Source organism: Egretta garzetta, unplaced genomic scaffold, assembly GCF_000687185.1.
Source record: "Egretta garzetta isolate BGI_Z169 unplaced genomic scaffold, ASM68718v1 scaffold291, whole genome shotgun sequence".
Lineage (NCBI taxonomy): Eukaryota > Metazoa > Chordata > Aves > Pelecaniformes > Ardeidae > Egretta > Egretta garzetta.
Genome location: NW_009258783.1, coordinates 1,465,326 through 1,479,096, shown reverse-complemented (window position 1 = coordinate 1,479,096; position 13,771 = coordinate 1,465,326). Strand labels below are relative to the sequence as shown.

At 45.8% G+C, this 13,771-nt stretch overlaps 1 protein-coding gene across 4 annotated transcripts in view; it reads left to right on the top strand.

The window, feature by feature from the left end:
* UPF2 (UPF2 regulator of nonsense mediated mRNA decay) overlaps positions 1–5,443 on the top strand; it is a 64,716-nt gene extending 59,273 nt beyond the window's left edge. For all 4 annotated transcript variants that reach the window (XM_035889179.1, XM_035889176.1, XM_009649455.2 and 1 more), the window contains one exon: positions 5,096–5,443. In XM_035889179.1, coding sequence (XP_035745072.1) covers positions 5,096–5,105 — 10 coding nt within the window. In that variant the 3' untranslated portion in view covers positions 5,106–5,443. The remainder of the gene's footprint in view (positions 1–5,095) is intronic.
* Positions 5,444–13,771: the final 8,328 nt, after the last annotated feature.

Sequence of the window (13,771 nt, the reverse complement as noted above, 5' to 3'; positions counted from 1 at the left end):
GGTTAGGAATAATTTGAGCATGTAAATCTCCTGGTTGATTCCACTCTAATCTACAACCTGACAGGTTCTGATAGGTAAGGTTGGGATGAGGACTTTCTTGCATTTCAAGTAGTGTTAAGAGTAGAGAAACTGATTTGGTGCTTTTACCTTAACTTTTGTGTTGCTAAACATGTCCTACACACCATATTTCAAACTTCATTTGGAAAGTTAATTTCAAATCTACCTGTCATAATGGATGATTCAAAAATTACTGAAGGCAGAACTGGGTTCTCTCGTATGTTTTTGACCTTGAACAACTGGATCTAGCTTTGCAATTAGCCCCGCAGTGTTTGGACTGGATGACCTTCAGAGGGCCCACGGAACTGAAATTTTTCTGTGATTCTGTTTTGGTCTAGTGGGGTGCTAAATAAAAACAAAAAAACCCAAACTACCCATAAATCTGTCACCTCCTTTGCCTGGGATAAACCCACAGTAAATGGAAGAATGAATTAGTGGCTGTGGCTATACAGTACGTATTTTGTTAAAAAAGCAGAGAGAAATCTTTTGCAGTCTTTACTTTTTGTTACCTGTTAATGTCATTTTGCTGTATTGAATTTAGTGCAGTGAGATCAGCAGGCTTTGTCAGATTTCTTATTATTATGTGCAGAATGCTGGATGAAAAATTGGAATTTATTATTGTTTATTTAATCACCTGCTTGTATAGCCTCAGGTTTTAAGACCTGCTGATTCTGCAAGGAGGAGATTCTTTCTGCGACTCGTACATTTAAGGCTAGCTGTCCTTAAAGATAATTTACTGTGACTCCATTGAAAGTAGGGTTCCTTGATCTCCTTCAGCAGAACTGGGAGGGCAACAATTTTTACTCTTGCCTCCAGTTCTGTAGCATTTGTGTATTAAAAGAGGACTTTGGCTACCAAGCTGTTAAACCGATACCTTCAGGAAACACAAAATTTATGACAATTTTTTTTTGGTGATGGAGTATCATGAAAATATTCTTTCACAGTTCTGGAGAACAGCCTGTCACTTCAAACAAGTGTTTTTCCTTTGTTTAAAGAGGATTGAGACCCGTTAAATGGTCTGCTTACAAAGTGAAATGTAAATAACCACATCACACTTTATTAAATCTATTTAAAAACATTGATTACCAAGAAAGAAACAAGAATTGCAATGAGAAATTTGACTATAGAGAAGCAGCCTTACCAAGGAATTTATCTTGCTAAAGCTCTCCTTATTAAAAGCAGTAACCTCAAAACTCACTGCTGTTTCGAAAGTATGGTAAAGAAAGAGAACCTGTCTGTGTCAAAAGGCCCACTGGCATGCAGACATAAGCTGACAAACTAAATCATATTCAAGTTAATCGGTAACTTCAGGCCTCCTATTTGCATCTGACTTCTCTTTAACCCATTTAATACAGAAAAATGAAGCATAAAGGTAATGACAGGATGCTAGCATTTTATTAGCTAAATATTCTCATAATAAAGAGTATTTCATTAATGCTGAAAAATCAGAGCATAGTTAATAAGGAAGAATGTGAGTTTAACATGATTTCCTGTTTCAGCTACTAGGCAAACACACTTCATACCTCTCCTGCTATGTAGTTGATGTATAGACCAGTATTGTATATTGAAGCTTTGAATTTACTTCTTACTGATATAGCAGAAGTCTTGGGCAGCCTAAATCCAATTTCTCTGTTAGGCTCAGTCTAGCTGATCGGTGTAGACTGTCGTCTCAAACTAGATAAACTTGTTGGTGTTGGTGTGGCACTGTCTTGAACTGGCAAATCTATCCCTTGGTACATCACACTGCTTTTGACATCTTTAGTTGTCATTATCGATGATCTCTTGTATTCTTTTCAAAAAAAAAAAAAAACAAAACAAAGGGAGGTCATCACTTCAGCAGTAATAATTTGCTCTTGCTTCAGAGATTTTGATGATGAAATGGCTCCCATCTGCATATTCTAGATACCATAAACACTTAACAAATGCAGTGCTCTGGGTGTCAGCTCAGTTCACCTTATTCTTTGCCATCTTTTTCAGCAGTATTTTAATCTTGACCTTTTCTCACTTGTCATTCTTGATCCCGCACTACATCCTTTTCCCTAATACACACATGTTGTTTTGCATTGCTGGAACATGTCTAGAGGAGAGCAACCAAGCTGGTGAGGGGTCTGGAACACAAGTCATACGAGGAACAGCTGAGGGAGCTGGGGTTATTTAGTCTGGAGAAGAGGAGGCTGAGGGGAGGGAGACCTGATCGTCCTATACAACTACCTGAAAGGAGGCTGCAGTGAGGTGGGGGTCGGCCTCTTCTCCCTGGTAACAAATGATAGGACGAGGGGGAATGGTTTGAAGCTGCGCCAGGGCAGGTTTAGGCTAGACATTAGGAAAAACTTCTTCACCGAAAGGGTTGTCAGGCTCTGGAATGGGCTGCCCAGGGAGGTGGTAGAGTCCTCCTCCCTGGAGGTATTTAAAAGAAGGATAGATGAGGTGCTTAGGGACAGGGTTTAGTGGTGGGATGTCAGGGTTAGGTTAAAGGTTGGACTCAATGATCTCAAAGGTCTTTTCCAACCAAAGTGATTCTATGATTCTATATGCTAGCGTAGCTTTCCATGAATGCCATGCAAACCCAGCAGAGAAATGCCAGCCTCCCTTTTCCGCTGTGTTATGGGAGGAAAGCCCAGGGTAGGGACTTGAAGGAGGGGGTTCCAAATCCTGCCACTTTTTTTGGTGGACTGCACTGGAAAGATTGGTTTCCGTAAGTTAGCTCTGCTGTCTGTGCAGGCAACAGTTCCGAGCAGGAGTCTGAACTTTACAGGCTGCTTTCCTCCATAAGAACTGTCCTCCCCTCTAAAGCTTGTGCATCTGAAAACAAGAAAATGGATTCAGCAGAGTAAGGCACACAAAAAGAACTGCTCATGAAAAAGCATTATGTTCAAAACAGGAAAATAAATTCCAGGTGTTCATTGTGTTTCTATTTCATTTTCCTGGTTTTGGTTAATGTGATTAGGGAGAGAGACCAGAGAGCACCAAAGCTGAGATTAGTCACGAAGAGCAAAGCAGCAAGTGAGTTTTGAGAGGAGGTGTTTGGAGAAGGAAGGTGCCTGAAATTTATGAAGGAATACAGTACTCCAGAAATGCACAGAGCGTTGTGGATTGATGAAGGGATTAGGGAGAAGAGTGAAACAGAATTTCAAAGATCTCGCATGTTAAGAAAGAATAAGAATTTTTTGTGATCTTGTGATGTCAGCAATGTGCAGAAAGGACTTGATTTCATAAATTCTCCTGGGCACCCTTCAGTTTAAGCCATAAAGATGTCTGCCTTAACTTCTCCCAACTTCACACGTGCAATGGATTTGTGATTATTTCCTAGCCTATACTGTGGTGTAATGTGTCTGTGCCTTTTTGCAAGTTCTGGTTTTCTGCTCCAGCCATGATTAGGTAAAAGTGTATCTGTGTGTTTCTCTGTCACACAGTGTGTAGGCCGTGTGAATACTTCTGCAGCGGTGTGGAAAAGATGACTGTAAGATTTGTATACAAATTAATAACTGTGGTAGTGGGGAAGGGAGGTGGGGGAGTAGGTTGAAAAAAAAAAAAAAAGATTGATTCATTTTACACATACAGTTCAAGATGTCTTTACAACTATGTACAGAGTTTGACCTTGCGAAATACAGGCTTGGATTAAGTTTACTAATTTGGAGAGAAATGTCATGTGAAATACCAGTTTTTGCAAAAACTGCTGCTACCGGCAGCATCTCGCCCTAATCCACTGAAACACTGCTTCCTCTGCCTTGTCTGCCGCCGGCGTGCCGCCGCGGCTGCTGGCTTGGTGAGGGTCATTTTTACAGAGTTAGATACACGCAGCTTGTCCTCGCCTTTCTCCTTCCCTCCCCATCAACGGCAGAACTATTCTTTTTAAAGGGAGATGGAGAGGTAAAAGCACAATTCTACGATTAATTGATGTTTGAAGGTTCTTCTCAGCTGTAACATTCTGCAAGTGAAATCTCATTCTATTAAACATATTAAAATTAAAGTTCTGCGGTAAGTTCTAGTGGTGCATCAGCTCGGTACTTCCTGACAAAAACATACGGTGTGTTTAAGTAAAATACACGAATTCTGGATACCAGCACAGAGCAATGCATACGAACACAGAATTACTATGAAAGCTTTATCTGTCACAAGAAATGCAGAAGTTGCTATGTCCAATTTAACATACTTGTAACATTTTTCTTGCAAGAATAACGAGGTTTAAGACTAAATCACTGTTTAACAAATGCTTGAGGCTTATGCAGTAATGTAAAGAAAGCATGACCTGTTTTGTTTACGTGGTAAAAGGCTTGGCTGTGCAGCCCTGGAGCTTTCTTGTAATTATAAGTGTCTAATTTTTACTTTGCTTTGTACTACTAGATTTTAATTTGCAGTCTAGAAATCATCTGAAAACCAGCCCAGATACAGCGACTGGCGGCTGTGCTGAAGTTAGTGATGCTAGATCAGCGTTACCGCTAGACCGCTCTGGTCTTGTTGAGTCACGTACCGGCAAACTGGTGTAATTTTTCAATGCACATTTGTGTTCTTAAGAGAATTAAACGTGACTTTTTCTGGGTAGGGAGATGTTTTTCATGAACAAGGGATGACTGAAAACTTTAATACTACTGTCGACTCTCTAAAAACGTTCTAAACAATTATTTGACTCTAGAAAGCCCTCTCTACCATTTCTGCAGAACTTCTATAAACATTAAGAAACTGCACAAAAAGATGAAAATGATTTTAAATAGCTTGTATTTCAACAAATTGACTGATCAGCTGTGCACTTGAGTAGTTCAGCATCTCATCTGGGAGGGTAAGGCAGCTGGCTGTTTCTGGACAATTTTAGACTTGGCTGCTGGAATTGTGTGGGGGACTTTCTGATTCAAGTTATCTACCTTCTTCTGTCTGATGTGGCCTTCTGAGAAATTTGTGCAGATAATAGAAATAAGGAACTTTTAATATGTAGAGGTTAAAAGAATATCAAAATCACTAACAGTCGATTCCACTGGTTGCTAACCTGTACAGTGTGGGATATCTTGTATTAAATTGTTTATTTTTTCCTTTCTTTCCTTAGGAGACGCTGATCCAGCAGCAAGTGTCATTTCATTAGGTCCTGTATCTCTGATGTTGTGGATAGTGGAGTCCTCCAGCGATTAAACGAGAGCAGTGGACACATCTCAGCATGTCAGTCTAGAGCGTTCAGAATCGAAACCTGGGACAGGCTGGGGCCGTGGGGCAGAAGCAACAGCCTCCCCTCTTCCCCCCCAACCCCACACAGAACAAGTGGAAGCTTTCAGTCATGGCCTACCAAAAAAAAAATTAAAAAAAAAAAAAATTAAAAAAAAAAAAGCTTTTTGTTATGGGAACCGCGTTGAGGGTTAATTTTCTCATAAGAGCAGAAGTAAATGAATGAGATGGTTCACTTGACCAGCGAGCAGCTTGGTGAAAACAAAAGATCAACCTGAAATTCAGCTGGATTACACTGGAATGGAAAAGGTCTTTGACAGCTCAGTACGTGGGAGAACAAAGTTCTAAACTTGACGCAAGCTACGTTATCTCCGAATCGAGCACTTGGTGTTGGAAGGATGTTCTTGGGGGGCTGCCAATCTACAGTAGAAAAATGTAGAGCAAATGGTGAAATCAAAACGAAAACCCTGACAAGTAGGACAACTTCTTACCAAACACTCCTCAGCGAGAAAGTCTTTGGATAAGGAATAGCCTTTTGCTGCCAGAGGGGCAAGAAAGAGGGAGTGGGGAGGGATGAAGAACGCAAGAGCCAAGGAGGTAAAATGTCTGTTAAGGTTTAAAATAGAATGTGAAGTTGATAACCACGGGGTGTTGACTCGTACTGCGTGGAACAGCCTGACACCAGCCGGAGGGCAGGGATATGGTTGAGCCCATTGTATCTATCATTGAAAACCAAAATGTGCCAGTCAGCATAACGGGAGGATGTCAAGGAGTGGATCCAAATATTTTGTTGATCTTCATGGGTTGATAAGCCTCTGTGTCTATTGAAACAAACAAAAAAAAAGTTTAAAAAAAAAAAAAGATTTAAGTCTGGAAACAAGTAGAATTTTTATTTTTTTCTAAGTAGAAATGAGGTTTCTTGGTCTGTTTCTGACAACCTGTTATTTATTAGCATAGTTTTTTGTTTGCTTTCAGGTAGAGGTAGTTAATTGAGTTAAGGAGCTCATCTGTATGTTACTACTAATTCTTTTTTCTAGCTCTTTTAAAATCCTTTTTACCACTGTTTTTGGTTTCTGCATGTAGGAAGAGAGACTTGTAAAATTGTAACATTTCATACAGAAATGCCGCCCGATCTTCACCAGCTTCAGAAATCTGACCTTTGCCAATGCTGCAATAAAGTGTTGTAATTTAGAATTGGCGTCTGTCTCTTTACGTTGGATTTCTGCTCCTGAAATGATGTTTTGAAGAGTTGGTGGTTTATCCTGGGGCTGTAGCTGGGACAGGGCTTCATACAAGCAACGTAAAAATAGATGGCATTTTCCCAAAGCCGGAGGATCCCTGCCCCAAGAACCACACTCGTGGCAGGCTTGGTAAATGCAAGGTTTGCTTGCTGTTTAGGGAGGAGTTGTGAAACGGAGACCGCCATTTCGCACGGCGTAAGCTGTCACGTGCGGACAGCAGCTCCCAAAGAAGCGACTTTGACACCCCCTCACCCGCGCCAGCGTCCTCCTGCCCCCCCTGTGCCGTGCCGAGCCGGGGGCTTGCGCAGCCCCGTGTTGACCCGAACCAGAAAACTGGCCTGAGTTAAATCAGGCAGTGATGCTTTGGAGGGAAGAACTCAAGGTTTTTTACAATATACCTACTTAAAGTTATGTTGGAGTCACAGAATGGTTTAGGTTGGAAAAGACCTTTAAGATCATCAAGACTAACCCTTACCCTAACCCTGCCATCCCACCACTAAGCCATGGCCCTAAGATGTTCTTTAATCGCAGGATCGAACGGTGAGTGGAAGAACTGCAAGCGTGGCTTTCGGTCTGCTCCTTTCATTCACGTGCGGTGGCCGCAGCCGGGGATTGGGCAGGGCTGGAATGGTTACGGCACGTTTTCCCCCAGGACATCGCTGGTCAGGCTGGTGGTAGACAACTTCCAGCTTGCCTGGCTTGAAGTTTTTGTAACACCATGTGTAGATGCGTTTCTCCAGATTTCTGCCAGACCTCATTTTGGAGGGAGGCAAGTATCCCGGGGGCGTGCAGTCGCCCAAACCCCCCCACATTTTCGGAACTCTCTCCCAGTAGAGCGCTCTCCCTGCCCAGAGGAGGTGCTTCACGTGCCGCAGCCATGGGATGCGCACACCCTGCCCTCAGGAGGACACTGTAGGAAGGCCGGGTCTTCATTTCAAGTCTTGTGTGATTCTTTTCCTAACAGTTTTGGTTTTTTGGTGGTTTTTTTTTCCCCCACACAAAATTTGCGGATTTGTTTATTAGTCGTATTTGTAACTCTGAGCTCCTCCAGGAATGTCTTCTACAGCAACATGACCATACCCATTGGTCAAATCTAATTTCCACTTCCCTGATGGAAAAGGCCTACCCATTCCTCATATCAAATTAAGCATCGAATTGTGGTTTGAACTAAAGTTAACTTCCTTGGCTCAACGTGCTGCTTAGTCTCAAAGGCATTTAATTTATCCAAACTGAGTAGCTGCGTAAAAATAAAACGTGAGTTCCCATTATCTCGAGTTTGTATGGGTCCATCTAATGTCTTGGATGGAATGTGGATCAATGGAAATATCTTTATAAAATTATTTGCTGCAAATAGTTTGGGGGCAGCTGGAGCTTTCCCTGACTTCAGGCTGAAATCACAAAATGATTCAGGGGAACCTTTTGAAGCTTAATTTTAAAACAAACTCTTCCGAACCTCTGCTGAGTAAAAATCTCACGTCAAAAATCAGTGCGAGTGAAGCCGTCAGAGTTGAAAATACCCACTGAAAAAACTGTTTGGATCCTATTTATTCTTTGCTTTTCCCTTTTGCTAGCCCCTCAGCCTGGCATGTGGCCAGATGCTGGCAGAGCGGTGTCACCACCTGATTGCGGTACAATTTGTTGCTGTAGGGATGGCCTGGCTTCCCTCCTTTTTAGGTCCTTGGAATGGCTTGTCTTCCTGGAAAGAATATGTGATGGAACGGTCCAGTGAGGAGCCTGCTTTGGATATGGGAACCGGGGAGTAGCCTGTATTTTGCTCAGTGCTTATCTGTTCTCTGTGAATATCCCTGCTTTATCCAGGTTACAGGAGTCGAGGAGGGCAGCAAAGATGATGAGGGGACTGGAGCATCTCCCCTATGAGGAAAGGCTGAGGGAGCTGGGCTTGTTCAGCCTGAAGAAGAGAAGACTGAGAGGGGACCTCATCAACACATACAAATATCTCAAGGGTGGAAGTCATGAGGATGGAGCCAGACTCTTTGCAGTGGTGCCCAGCGACAGGCCAAGGGGCAATGGGCACAAACTGAAGCAGAAGAGGTTTCAGTTGGATATGAGGAAAAACTTCCTTACTTGGAGGGTGACAGAGCCCTGGCACAGGCTGCCCAGGGGAGTTGTGGAGTCTCCTTCTCTGGAGATATTCAAAGCCCACCTGGACGAAGTCCTGTGCAACCTGCTCTGGGTGACCCTGCTTTAGCAGGGGGGTTGGACTGGATGATCTCCTGAGGTCCCTTCCAACCCCTGCCATTCTGTGTAATTAATAAAGTTACGGCTAATATCACTCCTCTTTTCCTACAGTCCGGTGGCACCCAGGTGTGACAGCTCACCGGGGAAGCCATGCCAAATTCAAGCTGCGGCATCCCTTGATGGGAGAGAGGATGCTCCTCTGGGAGCTTTCCTCAAGGAATGCTCATCCAAGGCCCTCTCGTGAAGAGCGACTCTACAGAAGCATGCCTGAATGTGCATGGAAGTGGTTAAACCTTGAAAAACGTACATAGATGAAGGAGAAATCATTTCACGTCCTTGATTGCGTAAAAGATTTCTGTTATCTTATCGTTCTCTGGAAAGAATTTGGACTTGAGTCAGGTCCGGGCATTTGAAGTTGCATCTTCACCCATGCGAGGCTCATTGAGCTGGCTGGCTGACAGCCAGAAAATGTGCTGCATGATTGTACTCAACTATTTTTTTGCCTTGGTTTTCAATGGTAATCTCTCTGCCTGCATCTCTCAAGCCCCTAAAACTCAAGGCGGGGACTGGGGGAATGAAGTCCCTCCCATTACAGGAGATCAGGTTTGTGACCACCTAAGGAACCTGAACATGCGTAAGGCCATGGGACCTGATGAGACCCTCGGGCATCAGAGGGCTGGAGCCCCTCTCCTGTGAGGACAGGCTGAGAGAGTTGGGGTTGTTCAGCCTGGAGGAGAAAAGGCTGTGGGAAGACCTGATTGCGGCCGTTCAGTACTTAAAGGGGGCCTGTAGGAAAGATGGAGAGAGACTTTGTACCAGGGCCTGTAGTGACGGGACAAGGGGCAACAGTTTTAAACTGAAAGAGGGTAGGTTTAGATTGGACATAAGGAAGAAATTCTTTACAATGAGGGTGGTGAGACACTGGCACAGGTTGCCCAGAGCAGCTGTGGCTGGCGCGTCCCTGGAAGTGCTCCAGGCCAGGTTGGACGGGGCTTTGAGTGACCTGACCTGGTGCAAGATGTCCCTCCCCATGGCAGGGGGCTGGAGAAGATGGCCTTTAAAGGTCCATCCTGACCCAAACCAGGCTGTGGTTCCATCATTTTGGTTCCATCCAAATTCCATCATTTATGGTGCATCACTTGGAAGCCTGTTCGAGCTGAGGTGCCCTGTTAGTCCTTGCTCCGGGGTAGAGCCAAGGTGGCTGGGAAGCTCCAAAATCGGAAAGTGCAGGGTTCACCCAGGAACGTCAACACTCACAGGTGACACCTTGAACTCCAGCTGGGGGCATTGTCCGTCTTTTTCTACCCCGCAGTGCTGTAATGTGATAAAATTTAAAAAAATAATGTGTCTTTTTTCATGAACTGCTGAGTTTTCAGACTTGTTCTGATTTTATGAACTGCCCGGGCCTTCAGAGAAGCGAGGCAGTTCTGCTGTTTGCGATACAGAGATAAAAATATATGCTAAACGCATCAAAGCGCATACACGGTGGCAGGCACGCATAACGTCATTTTTTATCTATTAAGGCTTAGCAAACCACCTCTGCATTGTGGAGGCTGCCTGATTTGCTCAAGTTTTCATGTTTTTCCGCTCGCCCTTCCTGGTGAAGCAGTAACCGTGTGCTCAGCAGGGCGGCACGGCGAGAGCTGCGGGGAGTTGCCGTGTTCGGCTCCGGCGGTTTCCTGATGCAGCTTTCTCTTTGCTTCGCAGGGGGACGCGTTTGACTCGAGTAAACGCGGTGCTGTCGAAAAGCGCTGACTTGGAGGAATAACCCCGGATGGGCTTGGCGGGCCGGCAGCGCGGCTTTTCCCAGCCCGGCCGACCGATCCGCACCAGCACCGACTCAGAACGGCTGTGGGCGAGGGCGAGCGATTAACAGCCCGTGCACGTTCGACATGGAAGACCTGGGAGGCTGCCGGGGCCGGCGGCGGCGTCAGCACTGGGGGAGGCACCGCGCTGACCGAGCACGGGCCCTGAGCCGCGGCCGGCTGCGCGCTCGTTACCGAAACGCTCGTTGGGTTTTTCCGTTGGGAGGTATAAATGTGATGGTAGAGAAATGAAAAAGCGAGTAAATGAACTCGCTAATTAACGACTGTCCACTCAAAGCAGTGCTGTAGGGTTAAGACCACACATCCCAGCCAGGTGAGTGAATATTCTCAGAATAAATACAATAATATCAATACCACGAGCCTGCTATTGCCCCCTGATAAATACATTAATTTTTTCCCCTTTTTTTCCCTTTTATTTTGAGCTTTGCCACTCGTTTTTTCCACACTGAGGCTTTTCCTCAGCCCCGTGCCATTCTGCCCTGCAGAAGATGCTCGCCTGAGATGACACTTCGCTGTCTCTTCTCAGAACTCAACTATAAATAGGTTGGGCTTTTTTTTTTCCAACCACTCCTAAGGAGATCCAGGCGTACTGGGAGTAGGAAACTATTTGGGCGAGAATCAAACAAGTGAGGAAATGTCAAAACATTTACTTGTATTGTTTGAGTTACAAACTTTGCTTTTAAGTTATTATTGTCGGGGTACAATTCTGCCGTTAGAATGCTGAAGTGCTTATGATCGTTGTTAGAGCAACAAACTGTGTGGTGTTGAAAAGACTCCTTCCTTCCTTCCTTCCTTCCCTCCATTACCTGGATCGAAGCCGTCAGGCAAATAAAAAAATGGTTGAGACACTTAAAAAGGAGGAAAAAATGTAGATTTTGCTGAAGTTTATTTTTCTTTGACATTTACCTGCAGGAAAGCAGTTTCTGTTGTGCTTGGGATAAAGGGGAGTGGACTTTGCTGCTGGAATGGAGTCACGGTTGGCAGCCCAAGAGCTTGATAACTTTGTTGTATTTACCCCTTGTTTTGTTGGTTGGTATGGGTGGGGGGGTTGCAATTTCTTGGTAGCACCTCAGGGTTGCCCTGGTAAGGGCACCCCCGTGGCACTCTCGTTAACGAGTTTCACAGCCCCAACGCTCACGGCTGGGCCCTGGGAAGGGATCTCGGGTGCTGGCGATGCTCTTCCCCACTGAAGGTGCCACCCAGCTCTGGCGTCAGCGGCGCGATGAGAAAGCCAGCGGGTGTCTATGTTTTGGGTCGTGCGATTGCGGTAGGTACCCGGCTGCACGCTCTGCTCCACCTGTTTGATGTAAGTTACGGAAGTTTTGGGAAAAATCCTAACTTTGAGCTTATCTATGTGGTGTGAAATCCTTGGGGCTACATTTGATCCCAGGAAATACCACCACGCGCCTGCTCTTGGTAAATTACCCAATACTTTAAGGCTGGTTACCTCACTTGGCTCTGTTTGCAGAAAATCCTTGTAGCCAGTTCTCCCCTTGCCACTGCAGCCCCCTTGATAACGCAGAGATGGGGTTTGGGGCAGCTTGTCCTAATGGGCTGTCGCTTCTCTGGGTGGCCACGTGCTGTTCCAGTGCACTGGTCGCCTGAATGCGTTTTTATCCCTCACCATCCAGGCACCTTGCATCTTAAGAAGCTGCATTGCTAAACCTGCCAGTGCTGCCTGGCCCTAGGCAAGCCCCATCTGTCCCGATGGTCCTTTGGCCGTCCCCGCTCCTCCAATCGGCATCCTGGGGGGGATTGGGGGGGGGGGGGGAAGCATCACTTTAGGGTAGAGGGAACTTGTGGTAGGAGTTTCTCATCTCACATTTATTTCAAACTGCAAATTCCCCTCCCAGACATAGGAATTAGAGCTCTATGTGCATGAGGAGACACCCACCGTGTACTGCTCTTCCCCAAAATAGGAATTTGAACTGGAAGAAGACCTTAAAATGCAGGAAGCTCCATGAAAGCACCACCAAAGGTGGTTGTGAGCAGTTGAGGAGTGATGCTGTACAGAGTGATGTGTTGTGTCCTGCTGCTTCCACTAAAAAATAATTAATAAAAAAAAAAGCTCCCTGGTACCCATGGAGACACAAAATTGCTCAGGTGCTACTTCTTGCCTCTAATGGGTGCTCGAGTGTGGAAACTGGGTTGCTCTTGCTGCAGGAGGAGAAACGCTGAACCAGTGTTACTGAGAGACTTAATTTTGCTAACATTAGCCACTACTGTCAGCTCTGCCTCCCCTGCAAATCAAATAAAAGTAAGTAAAAGCAAATATCCTCATTTGCTGGTGTGCTGGAGCCCCTCTCCTATGAGGCCAGGCTGAGGGAGTTGGGGGTGTTCAGCCTGGAGAAGAGAAGGCTGCGGGGAGACCTGATTGCGGCCTTTCAGTACCTAAAGGGGGCCTATAGGAAAGATGGGGAAGATCTTTTTAGTAGGGCCAGCTGTGACAGGACAAGGGGTGATGGTTTTAAACTAAACCAGGGTAGGTTTAGACTGGATATAAGGCAGAAATTCTTTACAATGAGGGTGGTGAAACACTGGCAAGGGTTTCCCAGAGAGGTGGTGGAGGCCCCATCCCTGGAAACATTCAAGGCCAGGTTGGACGGGGCTCTGAGCAACCTGATCTGGTTAGCAGTGTCCCTGCTCCCTGCAGGGGGTTGGACTAGATGGCCTCTAGGGGTCCCTTCCAACCCAAAGCATTCTGTGATTCTATGTTTTCAAGGATGGATGCTCATTACTGAGCCCTTGGCTGGCTTCTTGGGCCACTCCTGGGTGAAAACAGCAATGCCATGAAAGAGCAGGGACTGACAGACTGCGACCCCCCTCCTGAGCTGGGGGGTGCCCCAACAGAGCCGGTTTTGGGAACGCTCCCACACCAGCAGGGCCAGGATGTCACACGTGCTGCACATGCCTGGCATCAGGGCCACCACTCATCCTACTGCATGGAGCCAGTGAGTGGGTCTTCAACTGATAGGAGCTTCTGGAAGCGGCATCCCTGGAGCGATGGAAATGAAGCCCAGGTAATGAAGCAGCACACGGGATCTCGGAGACGTCTTTGGCTTTTCTTAGCTCTGCTCTTGGAAACTTTCCATGTGGCAATGGGGCTTCAGCTTCCTCCTCCGGCTCCTGGCAGGATGAGCCCTCTCCTGGGAGGAAAACCCATCAGCCAGCCTGGTCAGGGAGGATCAGGCTGCTGCTCTCTGGGAACTCAGCTGAACCGTTCCAGGAAGACGCCAGTTCCCCATTCCTCCTGCAGCAGCCTTTCTTTTCCAGGGGAAAGATGGCCACAACAGCAGA